The sequence below is a fragment of the Camelina sativa genome, chromosome 6 (assembly GCF_030686135.1).
Source record: "Camelina sativa cultivar CO46 ecotype springtype chromosome 6, ASM3068613v1".
NCBI classification, from domain to species: domain Eukaryota; kingdom Viridiplantae; phylum Streptophyta; class Magnoliopsida; order Brassicales; family Brassicaceae; genus Camelina; species Camelina sativa.
Genome location: NC_141885.1, coordinates 27,554,254 through 27,575,220, shown reverse-complemented (window position 1 = coordinate 27,575,220; position 20,967 = coordinate 27,554,254). Strand labels below are relative to the sequence as shown.

At 33.5% G+C, this 20,967-nt stretch overlaps 4 protein-coding genes and 1 long non-coding RNA gene across 6 annotated transcripts; 4 read left to right on the top strand and 1 right to left on the bottom strand.

The window, feature by feature from the left end:
* Positions 1–220: 220 nt before the first annotated feature.
* LOC104793529 (lysophospholipid acyltransferase LPEAT2) lies at positions 221–4,043 on the top strand. Its single transcript, XM_010519887.2, has 14 exons — positions 221–832; positions 1,088–1,268; positions 1,365–1,424; positions 1,612–1,775; positions 1,854–1,917; positions 2,011–2,079; positions 2,169–2,264; positions 2,407–2,451; positions 2,662–2,732; positions 2,843–2,909; positions 3,032–3,082; positions 3,194–3,304; positions 3,397–3,444; positions 3,531–4,043. The coding sequence occupies exons 1-14, from the start codon at positions 354–356 to the stop codon at positions 3,657–3,659; spliced, it is 1,635 nt and encodes a 544-aa protein (XP_010518189.1). The 5' UTR covers positions 221–353; the 3' UTR covers positions 3,660–4,043.
* A 3,672-nt stretch (positions 4,044–7,715) lies between these two features.
* LOC104793528 (MADS-box protein SOC1) lies at positions 7,716–11,435 on the top strand. 2 transcript variants are annotated; one of them, XM_010519885.3, is made up of 8 exons: positions 7,716–8,271; positions 8,839–9,051; positions 10,059–10,140; positions 10,286–10,347; positions 10,445–10,544; positions 10,653–10,694; positions 10,818–10,859; positions 11,071–11,435. In XM_010519885.3, exons 2-8 carry the CDS (start codon positions 8,870–8,872, stop codon positions 11,200–11,202), a joined length of 642 nt encoding a protein of 213 aa, XP_010518187.1. In that variant the 5' UTR covers positions 7,716–8,271; positions 8,839–8,869; the 3' UTR covers positions 11,203–11,435. The 2 variants fall into 2 exon arrangements, with proteins under 2 accessions (XP_010518187.1, XP_010518188.1); XM_010519886.3 differs by having other exon boundaries at positions 7,766–7,952.
* Positions 11,436–13,128: 1,693 nt separating this feature from the next.
* LOC104793527 (agamous-like MADS-box protein AGL6) lies at positions 13,129–15,517 on the bottom strand. Its single transcript, XM_010519884.3, has 8 exons — positions 15,059–15,517; positions 14,509–14,590; positions 14,301–14,362; positions 14,068–14,167; positions 13,921–13,962; positions 13,800–13,841; positions 13,554–13,708; positions 13,129–13,456 (listed from the first exon to the last, which is right to left on the bottom strand). The coding sequence occupies exons 1-8, from the start codon at positions 15,238–15,240 to the stop codon at positions 13,363–13,365; spliced, it is 759 nt and encodes a 252-aa protein (XP_010518186.2). The 5' UTR covers positions 15,241–15,517; the 3' UTR covers positions 13,129–13,362.
* A 1,045-nt stretch (positions 15,518–16,562) lies between these two features.
* On the top strand, positions 16,563–19,419 carry LOC104793526 (histone deacetylase complex subunit SAP18-like). Its single transcript, XM_010519883.2, has 7 exons — positions 16,563–16,572; positions 17,740–17,906; positions 18,027–18,059; positions 18,189–18,299; positions 18,443–18,538; positions 18,967–19,041; positions 19,153–19,419. Exons 2-7 carry the CDS (start codon positions 17,799–17,801, stop codon positions 19,183–19,185), a joined length of 456 nt encoding a protein of 151 aa, XP_010518185.1. The 5' UTR covers positions 16,563–16,572; positions 17,740–17,798; the 3' UTR covers positions 19,186–19,419.
* A 415-nt stretch (positions 19,420–19,834) lies between these two features.
* Positions 19,835–20,853, top strand: LOC104793523 (uncharacterized). The gene is made up of 2 exons (XR_769336.3): positions 19,835–20,056; positions 20,408–20,853. It is a non-coding gene; the product is annotated as an uncharacterized LOC104793523 (long non-coding RNA).
* The last annotated feature ends 114 nt before the right edge of the window (positions 20,854–20,967 follow it).

The window sequence follows — 20,967 nt, the reverse complement described above, 5'->3', positions numbered from 1 at the left end:
AACCGAGTTAAAATTGGGATTTTGATTTTGTTGAAAAATTATGGATATTAAAATAACAATATTTATTATTTTGGATTTTAAAGAACATGTTTTTATTATTTGATGTATTTTTATTCCAAATCCAAAAACATTGGGTATTAGACATTAAGATAAAAATAATTTAGGTTTTTTTTTTTTTTTTTGACATTTTTTCCCTTTTAATTAATTAACAGCAAAAAGTGAAAAAAGGATAGTAAGAAAGAAACAAATAACATTCGACCACAAAGCAAAAAGGCTGTGTCAATCTCTCCCGCTCTCTCTCTCTCTCTCTATCCACCATCTCTCTGTGTTCTTCTTACACAGAGACACCGAGAATGGCGGATCCTGATTTGTCTTCTCCCTTGATCCATCATCAACCATCCGTCGATCAACCAGAAGTTGTTATCTCAATCGGCGTTGACGACGACGACGACGACTCCTCCACCGACTCAGGACTTAATCTCCCCGCCGCCGTTGGTGTTGTTCCACGTGGTTTTCAATTCGATCATCGTAATCACCCATACGGGTTTCTCAGCGAGTCAGAACCTCCTGTTCTTGGTCCGACCACTGTGGATCCATTCCGGAACAATACTCCTGGTGTTTTCGGATTGTACGAAGCGATTAAGATCGTGATTTGTCTCCCGATTGCTTTGGTTAGACTTGTTCTCTTTGGTGCTAGCTTAGCTGTTGGTTACTTGGCTACCAAACTTGCTCTTGCTGGTTGGAAAGATAAAGAGAACCCTATGCCTCTTTGGCGTTGTAGAATCATGTGGATTACTCGGATCTGTACCAGATGTATCCTCTTCTCTTTTGGGTCAGTCTTTTCTAGTCGTAGATTTAAAAAGTTACTGTTTTGCTGATTGAATCAAAAAAGATTGTGTATTGAGTTGAGGAATGGTCAAAAAAGTTACTGTTTTGCTGATTGAATCAAAAAAGATTGTGTATTGAGTTGGGGAATGGTCAAAAAAGTTACTGTTTTGCTGATTGAATCAAAAAAGATTGTATATTGTTTGTTTGATGATGTTGCTTGATTCTCCAATGTTCATAGTCTTTTCTTTTGGTTCTGTAGTTATCAGTGGATAAGACGGAAAGGGAAACCTGCACGCAGGGAGATTGCTCCGATTGTTGTATCAAACCATGTTTCTTATATTGAACCAATCTTCTACTTCTATGAACTATCACCGACCATTGTTGCATCTGAGTCCCATGATTCACTTCCATTTGTTGGAACTATTATCAGGGCAATGCAGGTATACGCAGCTACCACTTTTATCTAAATGTGTTTTCTTAGCGTATTTATCAGCTCATATTGGTTTAAGATGCTTTTTTATTTTTGAACTTTGTAGGTGATATATGTGAATAGATTCTCACAGACATCAAGGAAGAACGCCGTGCATGAAATAAAGGTATAGAGTTTCTGTGACATGTTTTTGATTGATGTCTATTGTATTTTTAATACTGAGTAACTCTATCAAAGAAGTGATTGGTGTATACTACGCCATTTTCATGAATTGTGAACTATTTGTGGTTGAAAAGGATTCAAATGGTTTTTTGTATTTGATACGGAATGTGCTTTCAAGGATGTAAATACAGAGAAAAGCTTCCTGCGATAGATTTCCTCGTCTGCTCTTATTCCCGGAAGGAACCACAACTAATGGGAAAGTTCTTATTTCCTTCCAACTTGGCGCTTTCATCCCTGGTTATCCTATTCAACCTGTAGTTGTCCGCTATCCCCATGTACATTTTGATCAATCCTGGTGAGACTTGTTTGTATTTTTTTGCACTTCACCCTTCTCTATAAAATAGACTGCCTCCTTACTGACTTTTTTTTTCAGGGGAAATATTTCTTTGGTGATGCTCATGTTTAGAATGTTCACCCAGTTTCACAATTTCATGGAGGTAGGCAATGTGCAAATCCCGTAAGATTAGTTGATTTATTGTCTGGTTTTAGACTTTCACTTATTTGGATAAACATTTTTTGAAATTAAACAGGTGGAATACCTTCCAGTAATCTATCCCAGTGAAAAGCAAAAGCAGAATGCTTTGCGTCTCTCACAGAAGGTGAGTGTTGGTGGAGATTACTTTTTCCTAGATTAATTGCTTCTTTTATGGTGAAAAATAGTCCTCATGGTGTTATCTTATGAATACAGACCAGTCATGCAATTGCAGCATCTTTGAATGTCGTCCAAACATCCCATTCTTATGCGGACTTGATGCTACTCAACAAAGCAACTGAGCTAAAGCTGGTATGTGCAGCTCATAAATTGTTTTGCTCTCTTGGATAGCTTTACATGTTCTCTCTTATATCTCCCCTCTAGCTCATAAATTGTCAGGAAGCAGTTCTTCTGGCTGATCATTTATTTCATCTTTAATATTCTGTTGTTGCAGGAGAACCCCTCAAATTACATGGTTGAAATGGCAAAAGTTGAGTCGGTAAGTTTATCATCTAGCTTTACAACTTTGTTGCTTCTCGTTTACATCGAGTAGACCCATATCTTTCATTATGGTTTTGTAGGGTACATAAAAGTGCGGATAAATATGTCGAAACTTCACTATTTTGATAGTGTCCTGTAAATATGTTCATTGAATGTCCCTATTTTCGTCTTTTTAGTAATTGTGTTGCTTTGTCTTTGTTCCTTCCAGCTATTCCATATAAGCAGCTTAGAGGCAACACGATTTTTGGATACATTTGTTTCCATGAATCCAGACTCGAGGTAATGACTCTTCTAAGTAATTAAAAAATGATATCATTATCTATTTTGGCGTCCCAATGCTTGAAATATCAGATATCTCTACAACCTCAAGAAGTTTATCCATTTTGCAGTGGACGTGTTAGGCTACATGACTTTCTTTGGGGTCTTAGACTGAAGCCGTGCACTCTTTCTAAAAGGGTTAGTTAAGATAATAAATAAAAGAATTGCCTTCTTTGTGTGTGAATATGGTTGTGCTTTATCATCCGGTTATAGTTGTTTATGCCTTGAGAAAGTTACTTATACAAAGCATACTGCTGTAGATATTTGAGTTCATCGATGTGGAAAAGGTCGGATCAATCACTTTCAAACAGGTAAGTTGAGGAATTTTATATGAATCAATATCTTTGCCAAGAAATAATAAACTCTTGCAGAAATTCTCCGTATATAATCCCTAATACATCTTGCTGCTGATTGGTCTGCAGTTCTTGTTTGCCTCGGGCCATGTATTGAGCCAGCCGCTGTTTAAGCAAACATGCGAACTAGTCTTTTCCCATTGCGATAGAGATGGAGATGGCTATATTACAATTCAAGAAGTAGATTCAATTCTCTTTAATTCTTCACACATGTTTCTCATATTTGCAATATTTGGGTTCTTATGAGTTTCTCTTGTATATCTTTGGCTCAGCTTGGAGACGCTCTCAAAAACACAATTCCAAACTTGAACAAGGGCGAGGTAAGTGTAAATAGATTATTAGTCCATGATCCATCTATCGGAATGAAAATCCAAATCTCGTATCTTGCGTTGATCTCATGTTTCAGATTCAAGGAATGTACAATTTGCTAGACGACGACCAAGATGAAAGAATCAGCCAAAATGACTTGTTGACCTGCTTAAGAAGAAACCCTCTTCTCATAGCAATCTTTGCGCCTGACTTTGCTCCAACATAACACAAAAGAGACAAAATGGTGGCGAAGATTTGTGATCGGTGCGAGGATATAAACTTGTCTTTGTGGTATATTATACCTTTTTTTGTTGTCTTCTTTGTATGTCAGTCGTTTCAGCTAGTAAAAAGAAGAAGGGGATGCTAAGATTTTTGGCCTATACATACCCTTTCCAACATGGATCCATCCTTGGACTCTATAACTGCGTGTCGTCTCTACCCAAAAAAAAACGCTATGTTGTTTGCTCCTCTAGTTCTGAGCAAACTTTGCTGTATTTGTTGTTTTTTTTTTTTTTTTTGTCAATTTTGAGGTTACATTACTTATTCACATATGTTGTATTATCCAAATTTCGAATGTATCAGTGTTATTTTTTAATTACTTTACCCAAAACTCTTGTTAAAAACAAAAGAATCATATACTACTAGTTTGATTTTTTGACATCTGAGAAATCCAATTAAATTAGGAGTATACTCTTTTGGGGTAGTTGCAAAGAATAAAAAGCCCAGGTGGGGGAAAGCTGACGCAAGCATAGTTTATAGATAAAATAAAATAAAAAAAGGAAGGGAACCCACGAGAGCGAGAAAATCTGAAGATGAAACAAAGACCGTCGGATGAGAAGAGAGCATAGGGCGGTGCACAGCACGCTCTCTGTGGTCCCCTGCACAGAGGACGTGAATCTCTTCCTCTTCTTATTACAGGACCCATGTGCCCGACATGTGTCGGTACCTCAACTGGGAAGTGGGAAGTGCCAACTCTCTCCTCCCAATGGCCATATCTAATCTCTCTCCTTCACACTCTCCAATTAACTTCATTTTCTTAACCCTCTTTATCCGACACTTTAAATTTTAATCACATTTCCTTAATCATGTACTTACTTACTTAAACTAAAGTAGTACTATTATAAAACAAACCATATCTTATACGGACTTGTATATTTATAAAATATATATATGCTTTGATGAATGAGGCTTGATTATTAATAGACAGATAGAGATATACAGTAAGTGGATTCCAAAGAAAAAATAGTCATTAATTAATACATGTGCAAATGTGTATAGAGAGGCTATTGACATATAATTCCCCCCCAAATCACGCGTCTACAGAAAAGTTAACCAACTAATAATTATTTTTTGTCTATCTCGTAATTTGTTTTCGTTCGGTGGATAGAAAAGCTTTCATCTTTTTAGTTGACTATTAGTAGTAGTATAATTCATCATTTGTGATAAAAATATACTTCCTATAAACTTCTGTTATAACTTCAAAAATCATTATCAGCTACCATGCTTAAGAAGTTAAGATTCACAAACACCACTGCACCGGGATTATTATAAAGTTGTTTTGAAGAATTTTTACATTTGGTTCATCCATTGTCAACAATATAGTTTTCGTCAATGATGATTAGTACATCTTCATGTTTTAAGAAAAATGGCTTACACGTTTTTTTTGTTCCTCTTCTGCATATATCTTTGTAACTAACTATACACATTAACTGCTTTATTGGCTAAGACTATTTAAGTGATTTCAGCTACCATTGTCGCATGGAAACAAATTTATGGAAGACGAGAAAAACGCTTTTATAGAATACTGGTTTCATTAAAGTTAATTAAAGATCAAGACAAGGAAAATGGAAGAGACTTAGAGACCAAACTACTGATGCGTGAAATTGCATGGGAAATCAATCAAAGGGCATCTTTCACAGACTATTAATGAGCTTCAAACCTCCACCAAACCTAAGAAACCAAACAACAAAACCACAAATTTGTTATAAAAAAAAAACAGTAGAAAACAAAAGAAGTAGGTTTTATGGACAACAAAGGAATCTGTCCTTTTCGTAGGGGCGTTCACAAATTACAAACGTGATTTTATAATTAACAAAAAAAAAAAATCAATAACATGTAGATTCAAAAAAAGTGATAAAATAACGATCCACTATAAGAAAATGATAAGGCTTAGAAGTAATGATACTATAACGATACGTTATCATTATATATGTGTAGACAAGTGACACTGTTTCAAAATTTGTAGGTTACAACTTACAACACTATTTTGATGATATATTTTCTTCTATTAATGTCATAAAAATCTAAACACCTAAAATAAGTGAATATACAGATAAGGAAAATGAAAACAAAGGAGCGAAGAAATAGATTTAACCTAAAAGAGGAAGTAAAGAGGTTAAAAGAGGTAAGAAAAGTAGGTCCATATAGTTGCTAAAATATTGTTTGTAGTCAATTTTTTTTAATTATTTTGGAGATATATGCGATATTTTTTTTGGGGTCCCATGAGAGGACCAAAGTGTGGAGCACGATTTATCTTATAGAATTAGTAAAACAATAAATATATTATTATTGTCTTTGGGATTTTTCGATTGATGAGAAAAAGTAAGAGGTGTGTTTTCGAATTATCATTGGCTAGCCTTTGTACGTGACTGTACGGACGATGTTGATGTATTTCTAATATTGTACGCTCTTTTTTTCTTTCCCCCCTTTACTATATTTCTCTAATTCTTGTCCGTCAATCTCTAGAAATCGTGAGTAAATACCAAGATTTTCTAAAACGACATGAACTGATAACTCACGAGTGGTAAATTTACACTCACATATCCGTATCAGTAACATTTTGGAAGTATATATACATCTTATAAATGCAAGGTTTCATTTCATTATTAATACATGGTTTTTAATAGCACCCAAGAAACTTGTGACTAAACGCATACCAAATTTTAGCAATGTTTCAATTTTTTTTTGTCTCTAAACTATAAACAATACATATCTCATAATTAATTTGTTTTGCATGACATGTGAAAAGATGGATGTTTTTAAACCATTTAACATATTTGTAGTGGTTAAAAATAGAACTGAAAACGCCGAAGAAAAAAATTGAAGCATATATAGTCCCGGTCCTATCTATCTCACGTTTGGTGAGACATATTACTAGCTTGCACAATCATTTTAATTTTAGGACGAACCCTTAAAAAAATAATGAATAGGTGGTTCAGTCAGTGCAGATACGATTCTTTCTAGATTTATCTAAACCAATTAGAAGTGTCCGTATTTACTAGTAACGATAATGTTAACAAAAAACGAAACACAAGAAAACGATAATGCTGCTATAAATCTGAATAGGTTTTGAAAGAGATACATAACCAAACCGAAACCGGGTTACACATGTGTAAACTTATAAGAACACAAATAATAAAGATAGATACAAGTATACAACAATTCACTAAAAAAAATGTGTGTATCCACAAATATTTTCAGACCTGTCGGTGATATTTAATATATAAAGTCACCAGAGAGAGGATGTTTATTTTTTTCGAAATAAGTAAGTAGTTTGCGTGGTCCTCCCTATATAGGTAAAGATCATTATATTTCGATTAACCATTTCATATCCAAAAAAGGATTATTTTTGGTGCCACTAGGCACTAGGGTAGACAAGACGTTCGATAAGCTGAACTATTATTGGATTTCCAAGTTACGTTTTCTTTATTCTGTATAGAAAATTATAATCCGAGGGACCAAAATTTGCCTCTTTAGACACGTCGCTACTCAACTCCATATATATTGATTGGTGGTAATTTAAGTAATTGGGAATTTGATAATATTTGGAAAGTATAATTAACGGTTTGTGCACCAAAAGTAATATTAAAAGCTGATTAAATATTATAACAAAGAGACTATCGACTAAAGAGACTTGAAATTATATAGTTAACAAAAAAAAATGTGCTAGATAAATCGTTTCCCTAACATATCCGTTTATCATATATTTGACCTGCAATATACAAATCAAATATTAATTTACCAGTTAAATTAGATCTTCGGTTATCCTCATTTTCGTAACGATAACAAGTGGGGCATATAGGTACGAGAGAGTATTTGTGTCCACATTTAAATCAAAAGATTTTTTTTATTACATTAACAAAAATGATAAAAGAAATTATATAAAAATAATAATAATTTTGACAGCCAATTCCATCTACAACTAGATAGATATTTATGGAGGGAAAAAGATGTGTATGTAAATATGTCCATATGTATCAAAATATGCTATTTTTGGTCCTTCATAAGGCATTTTTCCAAAATAAGTAAAGGATGAGGTTTCAAGCGTCCATCATATTTGCGACACATATGACTCTATTTTGCTCCTACTTTTCTCTCTCTCTATTTATTTTAATATTTTTAATTCTTTCTGCAAAGAAATAAACATATATAAAAAAAAAGGAAAATGATAATTCTACAACACCATTACCATAACTACAACGAGAAGAGGATCTTTTTTAAGGAGAAAGCAGAGAGTGTTGTGAGTTTTTTTATTTTCTAATAATTTTTTTGTCTTTTGTTTGTTTCTTTTATTACACACACAAATAGATGAAACGAGGAAAGCTACTTCTTTTGCTACTTCCATAAAAAGGTCCTTCCTTTAGCAGAGAATCAAGTTTGAGAGAGATCATCTTCTTCCTTCTTCCCCTTCTCCATAGCCCTCCATTAATGCTTTTTGTATTTTGTCTCCTATATCTCTCTCTCTCTGGCCATATACCATCGTGTACCTCTTCTCTTGATACCACCCAACAAAGGTTCCTTCCTGGTTAGGTTTTTTATAAAACCCTTTTAGCCAATCGGTAAGATCGATCTCTTCGTCCTTTCTTTTATTGGCTTTTGACTCTTCCATTTATCTTTATGGATCTAAAACCTTAGATGGGTTTGGTTTCATTTTTTTTGTTCGATTTGATGTTTTGTTTTCTTTCTCCTGAATCTCTTGAAAAGAAGTTGCATCTTTCAAATTAAACCAAAATAAATGAAAAGTTTCAATCTTTTTTTTTTTTTTTTTTTTTTTTTTTTTTTTTTTTTTAGTTTCCATCTTAATTTCATTTTATTTTTGAAGCAATCCATGTCACAAGACTTGTAGATCAAACTAGTACTACTTTAGATTGTTTTGCTTTTTGGGTATTTAAAATCATCTTCATCCCTCGTTGACTTCGTCAGTCCCCCTCTTCCTCTCACCAGAAAACAAAAAGTCCTATTTCGATCACATATATGATATGGATTCTTTATATATATATTATATATATATATATGTGTGTGTATGACTAATCTTGTTATTGAGGTGGTTGCACCATTGTTTTCCTGTTTATTGCAATTTATTTTTAATGAAATTAATATTTTTTTTTGTTATATTAATTTGAAAGGGAAATTACTAAACAAGAAGTGTGATAAGAGATGGTGAGGGGAAAAACTCAGATGAAGCGAATAGAGAATGCAACAAGCAGACAAGTGACGTTCTCTAAACGAAGGAATGGTTTGTTGAAGAAAGCCTTTGAGCTCTCAGTGCTTTGTGATGCTGAAGTCTCTCTAATCATCTTCTCTCCCAAAGGAAAGCTTTATGAATTCGCCAGCTCCAAGTAACGTTCCTTCTTCTTTCTTTTTTTTTCCTATTAATCTTTCTATTTTTAGCTGATTCTTTTTATCTCCTTGTTTATATATGGATTTGTTGGCTATTTGTGGAATCACATCTAATTAACGTTGAGAGGGTGTTAAATGAGTTTCTTGGTTTCTACAATATTAGGGCTATTATTAAAGTAGTATCAAGTACATTCTCTTATTTGTTTGTTTTTTTCACTAGTACATCATCTTGTTTAATCGTCTGAGATGATGTTTCTCTCTCTCTTTCTCATTTAGTTTTATGATGTTATCATAAAAAGTTATAAATAAATTGTGCCAAAGAACTCTCTGGAAAGCAATTTTCATCATGCTGCACACATGAACATACAACTCCTTGAGTATTGTCTTAATTTAATTTCTCTTCTTGGGTTTTAGATCTATGTTTCACAATCTGGTTACTTTAAGCATAACTGGTTTCTCTAAGTGACGGTTCGGAAATAGTTTCATCATTTATTCCTGTAGATAAATCATAAATCTTTCATACTTCATTTCATGCTCATTCCTATTTCCTAAAGTAGCTTAACTGGTCTGCATATTTTTGTTCCTGATTTTGACATAGAAACTCAAGCCAGATCTTTCAACATGAGAAAGGAGTTGATCTTGTACTGTTTAGTAGAAGGGAAACCAAACTTGCTTTTGATGAATCATAACTTCTGTAAATGGAAAAAGCCAGCTTTTGATCAGATGTTTCAGACAATTTGTCCATTTGGGAAAGTACTTCTTTCTCTCGAACCTACAAAATATAAAGTTAATAGTAAGAGGTCACAAGTTTTTTTGGTTTTCTAAAATTGGGGGGGGGGGGGGGGGGAACAACCAAAAAAGTACAAGACTAATCAATATATAACTTCCAAAGTTATGTCTTTAAGTCCTGTGTGATTACTTCGATTAAGGTTTTTTTTTTTTTTTTTAACATGTTTTGAGAGGGTTGCTTTTTTACATTGTACTAATTTAATCTCTGATGCTGTAGTATGCAAGATACCATAGAACGTTATCTGAGGCATACTAAGGATCGAGTCAGCAGCAAACCGGTTTCTGAAGAAAATATGCAGGTTAACTCTTTAATTATGATCTTGTCTATCAATTCTTGCTATCAAAAGTTACACAATATGTATATAATCTCAAGGTCACAGGATTAATTCACCTATTTATTATGATATATTACATGCAATAACATTTTTGTGATATAACCAACAGCATTTGAAATATGAAGCAGCAAACATGATGAAGAAAATTGAACAACTCGAAGCATCTAAACGGTTTGTGATATATATACATAGTTACGCATTACTCATATTTGTCTATATCATGGATTAAGAGTTTGACCATATAAGTGTTCTCTTTTTTTGGTACCAGTAAACTCTTGGGAGAAGGCATAGGATCATGCTCAATCGAGGAGCTGCAACAGATTGAGCAACAGCTTGAGAAAAGTGTCAAATGTATTCGAGCAAGAAAGGTATGTATATAATTCTTATATATATATATATATATCTCCACATATTATTTTTCGAATTATCTTGTATATAACCACTTATAATTCTAACTCACTTATCATCTGTATTAGACTCAAGTGTTTAAGGAACAAATTGAGCAGCTCAAGCAAAAGGTAAAGTGGTTTCTATGGGCGTATAGATATATATGTATGTATGTATAAATGGTGGAATATTCCAACTAAAAATTAAACTCTTGTGCTTGCTTTAACAACTGGAATAAAAAAACACTTTTGCAGGAGAAAGCTCTAGCTGCAGAAAACGAGAAGCTCTCTCAAAAGGTATAATATATTCGTATGAGTCTTCTCAGGGTTGCAAATGTGTTTCTTTTTTAAAGAAGAAATTTCTCTTCTTTTTTAGGGTTATTAGCCTAGGAGAATCCTTACTAGTTCTTATTTGTTATCTTTCAATCACCATGACCTTTTCGGTCATGTATTGTTCTATCTTGTTTGCATCTATTAATTTTGTGTGTAATAATAATTTTTATTGCAGTGGGGATCTCATGAGAATGAAGTTTGGTCGAATAAGAATCAAGAAAGTGGAAGAGGTGATGAAGAGAGCAGCCCAAGTTCTGAAGTAGAGACGCAATTGTTCATTGGGTTACCTTGCTCTTCAAGAAAGTGATCGATCCACTCTACAACAAAGGTAAGTAGAAAAAGGTTTAGCAGTACTACTGAGAGTGTATAAGGACAAGTAACAAAACTCTAAAGCTGCTTCGCTTGTTGTCTTATTTCTCTCTCACTCTCTCTCAAGTCTCTTCTCTAATGTTGTTCTGCCAAAACTGAACTGCTTGTGTTATGTATCTATACATGTTTTTAATTACACTTGCCTCTCGATCAAGAATCTCATTTTGGTTATGTTTGTTTTTATTTATCAATTTAACCTTCGGAATCATCAGGAATATTCTATAATATATACACCTTACTGGTTGCAAGTTATGAAACGTGGTGAAATACACAACTTGTTCAAATATCTATGTACTCAAGTCAAGGTGTTCCACAACAGATTGACATTGACCGAAACTAGAGAGCTCTCAAGTCGAGACTAGAATATCTCAAACCGGTAAAAGTCAAAAGCAAAAAAAAGAACAAAAAAAACCTAATAATTATTCACAACGAGAAAAGTACAGTTTTAGCTTCTTCCGTTTTAAGATGGTGTGAGATTCTAATCAAGGTCGGTGACTTTTCGATCTTAGTTCATTTTCTATAAGCATATTCTGATTCCACCAGAATCGATGAGCGACTGATTAAAACTCAATATTTAAAGTTCTCAGCGGCTCATAGCACAGATTGAATGGGACTCTTATAACCATCTTTAAACACCTGCCCTGAGTCCCTAAATTGTATATTGATTATATATCTCATCGATCATGTATTCGATTAAAACTTTTAAAAGTAATTTTCTCCAAAGTAATCTTTCTCGTTTATTTGCTTAAACATTGGATATGCCACAACGTATTTCATTTACAAAAATATGGTAGATATAATATATAACCATATAATTTAAGTTATAAGCTTCGCAGACCAAGAAGTCGATTGCTCATACCAGCCAGCCTCATAGAGTAAATAAATTAAAACGCTTTATAAAGAAGCTCTCACTGCTCTAAAGTCCCATAATCGATCGATCTGATGATGATGCAAAGACGACTAGTCATTCATCTAAGACGAAATTAAAGTATACGACCGCAATCAGTTGAATATGTGACAAATAATTGTCAGAAACGATTTATTTATTGGCCAAATCAAACAACATAACTTGCGTATCGGTTTCAGAGCAATTCCCTAGTATTCAAGCTAGCGTAGCTAGTCATCACCCCCTACTATATATTATGTTTATCATTTAAGCAGTAGTAGTCTAGTGATTGGCAAAAAAGAAAGCAGTAGTAGTCTAGTAGTAGTGTCTAGTACTGGTATATATGATTTGTAATTTCGCAACATCAGTTTCCAGTGACTGAGAAAGATTTGTGTGTAAACCCGAAATTTCTAGTAGGTTTCTCTAGCCTATAAAAAAAAACGATTTCAATAAATATCGTTTAGGCAATAGATGATGATATATATAGCATGTGCCTTTAATATATATAAGGGCCCATTAATTTATTTCTGTAAGGGTCCACTTTTAAAAAGGCCTACTTTGTGATAACAGCCCATTTAAACGGTAGTTAAAAATTGGGGATTATTGAAAAGCTTTTAAGATGTGGTAAATAAACTAAACAATAAGACTAAACACGAAGACTTTTTTGGAACACAGTAGTAACACTGTTAGGTTTGCCAAAAAGAAGAAGAGCTCTTTCTGAAAGTCAAATCAAAGTAACAGCAAATGTGGATCCTACTATAACATCATTGCGCCTTTTCCAAGGAGACTACGTTACATTTTCTTATTCGTTCGTTTTTTTTTTACAACTTTAGATTGCCCATTAGTTAATTTTATTTTTTGGTCAACTAAAAAGAAAAAAAAAATCGGAAGTAAAATTATTTTACGAAACGTAATTTTATTTATTTGTTGAAAATAAATATTTATACGTTATCATTTGTAATATATAGATGCTGAAAGTTATTAAAGTTCAGTTCATTAGGAATGTTTTAGATCAAGTGAGAGAATAAGAGGATAAATGAAAAAAAAAAAAGCTCCATACATGCAAATAGATTCAAACGAGCTGGGAAATTAAATGAAACAATCTAGAGTTTTTTTTTACGAAAATATAATTGGATAAAAAAAACGACTGCAGAGCTGAAATTGGCCTGATCGTGGTGGCCTGGGTGGCAGCATGGTCTAGTCAACTAAGAGTCAAAGAACCCAACCATGGACGAAATTGGTCTCACCTGGCACATTGCTCTTTGTTACCGAAGACCCTTCACCTACGTAGTAATGTTGTTGAAACCTAATCCATATATACCAAAAACTAGTATTAATTTTGACCAAATTTAATTTGTATTCCATTTAACTTCCCAAAAAAAAAAAACTGATCAAATTGATACCCTATTTGTAAAAAGGGTTCGGTGTTGCAATCCACTGAATTTGGATGAGAAGACTCAACCGGAAATTCGGAATTGTTTGTAACACCGCCCACCGATGCAGCCGAGTTTGCCCATAAGTCTTGAAACGTTTTGAAAGCATGGCCTTCGCTCTCAAACTATTAATAACCAAATCACACTTATACAAAAAGGATATACATATAGTTACGTTGAATAAATTAATTAGTATTTGGTGATCTAGAATCAAACCTTCATCTTGAGTTGTTTGTTTATGTCTCCTAGTTGCCTCTCCTGCCATTTCAAAATTAGATCAATTGATATGCAAATATGTTTATCAATTTGGTATGAAACATTTATATTTATAGCTCGCCTTTTTCCTTAGATCTTCCATTTCTTCCATCATAACTTGTGTCTGCATTTATGTTAGTTGAAATGGTTAGATAACATGACCTTTTCTTTAATAAACATACATATATATGATTCGAAATGAAACAAGAACAAGTCTAGATCATGCGACCTTGCGCTGTCGAGTAGCGGTAAGAGCGCCTTCCAGCTGCCTCTCAAGCGCTTGCAGTTCCTTCACACCCATTTCTCCAAGATCTTCTCCAAGCAAATTCCTTTATAATTAGCAATCAACACACACATATATAACTAGCTAGATAGATAAGATTTGCAACTATATACATACATAACGGAAGATGATAGATAATAACGATGTGATTTCAAGGGACTAGAAAACTATGACTAAACCTATTAGTGCGCACAAGAGATTCGTATTTGGATTTAAGCTTCGTCACCTCCTGAGTCCAACTCTGCACCGGCCATATAGATTAATCGATTATATAATGAAATGCATCTATAAGTAAACGAGAGAATTTGACGAATAGAGATAGAATCATTATCAGAAACATTTATTGAAAAAATCAAAGTACATATACACAAATTCACACACACTTGCCTGTGTAGTCTCTTCAGGCTTATTATTATTTCCCAGAGAGCAGTTGTAACAACGATTATACCGTTGGATCGTTCTTGCAATTCTACAAATTCATTATAAAAAAAAAATAAAGATAATTGTTCTTGATAAAGATTCGTTTTAGGACAAGAGCTCTAGCTAGATCTTACACACTGGTATAAAAGGGAAGTACCTAGGTTGGTTTTTTAGAAAAGAAAAAAAAGAAAACCCATTTGCAATCTGACATCTTTAAGATTAATTAAAGAATCAAAGTCATTCAATCAACAAACTATAACGTACGGACGGACCCATAAACTTATGATAAAGGATCCGAGAGGGAGAGAGAGATGATATAACGATGAACCCTAATTTCCAAAGGATAAAAGACACAGCCGTAAAGAATATCCACGAGTCAAAAACATGAATCGACTCTTGAATCGTACGATAACCAATAATAAAAGAAGTCACTTTAATCGATCGATTTTCATAAAAAAACCTAACTTTTATAAATGAATAGAAAGAGCATAGGAGAGCAAAGATATATTTAATATACCCAACACTACCAAACTCGTAGAGCTTTCCACGGCTTGAGAAGATGATGAGAGCAACTTCGGCATCACAGAGAACAGAAAGCTCATAAGCTTTCTTCATCAAACCCTTTCTTCTTTTTGAGAAGGTCACTTGTCTATTGATCGTGTTCTCTATCCTCTTCATTTCCACTCTTCCTCTTCCCATCTTTCTCTCTCTTTTTCTTGATTTTGATTTCTTCTTCTTCTCAAGAATTGGTAACTTTTAAAAGTATATAAAATCAACGGAATATTAATGTCGTACACGATAATGTGTTTCTACAAACTCTTTGCTATTGTTAGGTTAATATGGTGATTTTTGTTTTTGGAGAAAACGGTTAATATGGTGAATAATTAAATAGATCCTTTTAAATTAATTATTAGCCGTCATAAGTGTGATATCAACAAATGAGATATTTTTTCTTAGAGAAAAAAAAAATGGGGTCAATATTTGATGGAACAAAATGATAACTCTGTCTTCATCGTTATAGCTAGATTCCTAAGAATGGAAATCAACTTGTAACAGTCGGACTATCAGAAATTTCTATTATTTTCTCTTTTTTTTTCTTTGCTTTTTCCTAGAGCCCGATTTTCAAAATTCAAACTAAAATTCATTTGTTTTCCAAATGTTATGGCTCTTATTGTATTTTGTTGTTGTTATAACTGTTGTCTTTTTTGTTAAAAATGATCACTATATTCAGACAACGTTGGTTTTTCTAGCTGTAAAAAAAAAAGGTTATATATATATATATATTGAGGTGAAGCATTGATCTATATTACCTACGTATTTCATATAATAGCTAGTACAGTATATCTTAATTTGAATAACCGTGATTCAAAGGTTTTTGGTTAAAATGTGTACTTGACCTAAAATCTGACGAAGTTAAATTACCTGAGAAATTAATGATGACTGGTTTTTACTGATTTTGGAACCTTTAATTGGTCAAAGAAGTGGAAGAAAATTCATCATTGTTTTTGAATTGCTCTCTGCCACAGCTGGTCTAAATTAATACAGTACTAGTAAGATGTTAGGTAAAATTGTCCTTAAATAAAACAAAACCAGCGTGGTTTACCCTTCAAAATTGAAATATTTTCCTATGTAACTATGTATATAGAAATGTATCCAGTTCGTACATAAATATTGAAGTGTATATATGTACAGTTTGATTACTAATAATATCAGAAAAGAGTATTCTTAATGAAGTTATTAATGTTGTTTTCATTTGCGATATTCTGTTCTTCAACGTTAATCATCGGTAATTATTAGATTTTAAACTTTGTAAGTTAGAGAATGGACACTTGACACCTCAACTAGTTTTTTTCGCCAGTTCAGTTAAAAACGTCAAGTTAATTTTCGGCTAATGAGACATAGAAGCTCAATGGAGTGAATTATCAGATCATGATCACATGCATGAATCATACATATGTTAAGGCATCCTCTCTTTTGTATTGTAGCCCTTACGTTTTTTTATCAATCAGCAGGCGTGTCAGTGTCTTTGTGGTCTTACAAAAAAAATATTCAAACCTCATCACCTCCACATTCTTACATATTAGCTACCATATTAGTATCGTTTTTTTTGTCCGAGGTTCATAATTTAAATCTAATAAATTAATTACAAAAAATGGTAAATCTCTCTTAATTAAAACACATAAATTGATGGTACATGTATATACTAAGCATAAATCAACCAATAAAGGAATTGTAATCTCTAGTAGTGCGGAGACGTAAAAATATAGCAGACTAAATACAAGCAAAGAAAAGAAAAATCAATAAGTAGATCGGACACTGACCAAACCGTTCTCGTTGTGTCCAATCGAAGAAATATAAAAGAAGAAAAAGTCGTAAGAGTTGATGACATAAAACCCTTTTATGTTTGGACGAGTTTCATAGAACATGGTGGACAAAAATTATAGTACTACACTATTTAGTATTTTTCCCTTTTTTATAAAAACAAGCCACGTAAAAAAATGTGTGTATCAGTAGTTCACAGTGACTGTATATTAATTTGTTAATTTACAAAGATGCGAAGTGGTGGTGGTGGTGGTGGTGGTGGTTAGGGGCATGCCAAATACGGAAAGCTAAGCAAATAAAAATCGGGTAGTCTTCATAATTTCATACTTTTCACTTTATAGTAATCTTTCCTTTTTATCATCCCTTTTTCTTAAATTTCCTCACCAATTTCTCTTTGTTCAAATTACACTCTTTTTGGAAATGGGCACTGCAGCTTCATGTGAGTAGTAGGGTCATTGCGCCTTATCGTCTGAAAAAAATGTTAAAACCCTCTTGCACATCAAAACATTCAATGACCTCATTTTGTTCTTTTTCATATATATATATATATATTTCTTTCTCTTCTTATTAATTTCCTTTTACCATTTTACTATAACAAGAATGATACAAAAGGAATAGGCAAAGAACAGCATGTGGTCTTTTTTAGTGGGATCCTAGTTGAAGTCACTTTATGCATTGCATGAATATGAGTTTAATTGCTTTACTTTCTCTCCTTTTTTCTAATTACCCTTTATAATCATTTTGAATAATGTAAAAGGGCCATTGACGGACGAATATATAAAAGAGTTAGGCCCAAACTTTTGTACAAAAAGGCCCATTAGATGAAATAGCTGTGGGCCTAAAGCAGTCCGATTAATCTCTGTGCAATTTCATTAGTAACCTCTTCTTCTTCATCGTTCAGATTCTTCGAGAGAGAGAGAGAGAGAGAGAGAGAGATGGCTGAAACAGCGAGAAGACAAGGTGGAGGGAGACCATTGCCGCCACCTCCGAGAGGCGTTAACCAACCTCCTCGCCCTAAACCTGAACCCGTCGATCGTGAAAAGGTTTGTGTTCGATTTCATATTCGCGAATCCAATCGTTGAAACAAACATCTTCTAGGGTTAGGGTTTTATTTTGTAATCTGCACTCACTGATTTCTTAATCTTATAACCTTTGAATCGCAGACATGTCCCCTGCTTCTTCGTGTTTTCACCAAGGTTCGTTTCGCCACTCTTTTGTGTTCTTCTAATTCTTACGATTGCTTTTGCAAACTTAATCACTCGAGAAATTAGCTAATGTTCGAATCTGAATTAGAAGTGCAATTAATTGGGAGTTTGAATTTGCAGAGTGGTGGTCATCATACTCAAGAAGATTATGCTGTGAGAGGCAAAGAACCAAAGGATGAAGTTCAAATCTACACTTGGAAAGATGCCACTCTTCGCGAGTTAACTGATTTGGTATGTCTTATCTTTATAAATATGTCGGCTTGTACCTTTAAGATTTAGATTGGGTGCTCAAGAGAACAGTAATATCAGTGCTTGCTTAAAGATGTATTTTTTTTTTGGGGATGTTTCTCATAAAAGTATAAACTTCATTGCAGGTGAAAGAAGTATCTGTAGCAGCTAGGAGAAGGAATGCAAAATTGTCTTTTGCCTTTGTTTATCCTGACTCGCACGGTCGCTTTATTGTCAAAGAGGTTAGATTACTTTTTTCTTCACAATCTTGATCAGATAGGATGTAACCATAGCCACACACGCACTCATGATCGTTGATGCATTCTAGAGTTTCTGTGTTTTCCTGCCACACCTCTTAGTCTTGACATTTAGCTACTAATCATACAGAACTTTTATCAAGAATGTTTTTATAGTATCTTGAACATGTCTTTTGGTATACTAAGCATGTTAAGATTATTTGCATTGACGACTCCATCTTCTCATGCTTATTGAGTTTTGAAACTTGAGATGAGAGACCACATCACTATAGTTACTACAGAATGCATTAAGTTGATTGAATGGGTGCTTTCAGATTCAATCGTTATGGCTCTACTTGTTCTCTGTGATGTTTACATAGAGAACCCATGAGAAGAGACTGATCTTGTGGTTGTTTTTGTTAATTTGGATACAGGTTGGGCAGACAATGTCTTATCCAAACCGTAAACAACCAGATGACAGTAAAACGCTTTCCGAACTTAGGTTTGAGGTATGTTAAATACACAGATCTTCTTTGGATTAGAGACAGTATATAATTGATTTTCAAATTATATGTGCCCACCAAGTATAATAACACTGCTGTGGATCAATCTATCTGCAGATTGGAGATTATCTGGATGTGGCAATTTACTAGGAGGTTTCTGTTTCTCGTTAAGTGGAGTTGGAGGAAGAACACATTCATGGTTGTACCATTTCAAACTTCGTTTAGATATGTTTTGTATTTTTGGATCTGGTCTGTGCTGTCTAATGATTTAGTATAATATGCTATCTTTTTTGTTAATGATTTTTCTTGTCCTAAAGAACCAAAAAAGAAAAAGAAAGATGGACAAAATCAGCTGGTATACAAAAAAAAATGTTTGGATTTCAACCGAATTTTACATTTTTATTAGTAATACTCGTATAAACATCTGAGAAGTAAAAAAGAAGTGGTATTTAGACAAACACTGATCACCAGACCTAGAGATAAAAAATTTCTATGATAAAGCAATAAGTCCTGGATGCATTTTAAATAGAGTTATTTAAAACATTCTTAGGAATAACGAACGATAGACTTGGATTATACAAAAGTTTAATAATAGCAAAATAAAATATGAATGAAATAGACTTCGAAGTGCGTTTACGCTTCCCCGTATCGTTCCAACGTTCCGTTTGATTTGACTTCAGAGCAGAAAAATATGAACGTTAGTGAAACGGTAACATTTTTCACCGTTTGAATCTAATACTTTTTAATTACAAAACTTCAGATAGTGACTCTCTCTATAAATACACCATTCTTGGGTCAGAAAATCTCAATCCTCTTCTTACCTGGTTTCATATTTTTACAAATGTCGAGTACTACAATCTTTTTTTATCTCTTTAGTTCTGTTCTTCCACCTGGAGTCCTCACTCAAACTATCTATCTGTTTTTATCTCTTTAGCTCTGTTCTTCCACCTGGAGTCCTCACTCAAACTATCTATATTCATCAGCCGAGAGAAACAAACATAAAGCGGCATCTTCTTACAAGGTAAAAAAATACTCTGGTCTATTTCCTCTAGCTTTTTTACCATTAAATGTTAGAGATTGTTTACCTGTTCTTCATCTTCTAATCATCTTGTCTGTATGCAATTTGAACGTAAAATTTGAAGGCTCTCTTTTAATTCCATTTTGTATGGGCAATAAAGTGAATTTTAGCCATAAGATTTGTCTCATAAACTGAAAATTTTAGTTAGATATATATGTATTTATGTTCTGTCTAAGAAACGTAGAATGAGGAGGATATGTTGACTTCTAAAATGCTTTCGATTTTCATGTAAAATATGCATGTTTGAAAAAAAAAAGATTGAAATGAAGATTGATTTTGGTTAATTATTTGCAGTGTTGAAGACGAAGAACAGTGCCTTGGGACTGTTTGGCGTTTTTCCATCAAGCTTTGCCAGACTTGGTTGGAAGTTGACTATACTGTTCATGTAGCAAAGCAAAATTTGTATTTTCTTTTTCTCTTTCTTTCCTGATAAGATGCAATGTGTTTGGAATGTATAGATGAATATGTTAGGCATAGATGAATGTTAGGGTGTAAAAAGGAATAGATGAAAATGTGTTAGGGTGTGAATGGTATAGATGAAAATGTTAGGGTGTGAATGGTATAGATGAATGTTAGGCATAATGTATAGGGTGTGAATATAGATGAATATGTTAGGGTGTGAATGGTAGATGAATGTTAGGGTGTGATTGTGTGAAAGGTAGATGATAAATGTTGTTAAAGTGTGAATGGTATAGATGAATGTTAGGGTGTGATTGTGTGAATGGATGAATGTTGTTAAAGTGTGAATGGTATATAGATGAATGTTAGGCATAGAGGTGAATGGCGTAGATGTATAAAATAGGCATATGCGCGTATGTGAGCGTAAAACGTAAGTCAAATGAGCGTAGTGGAAC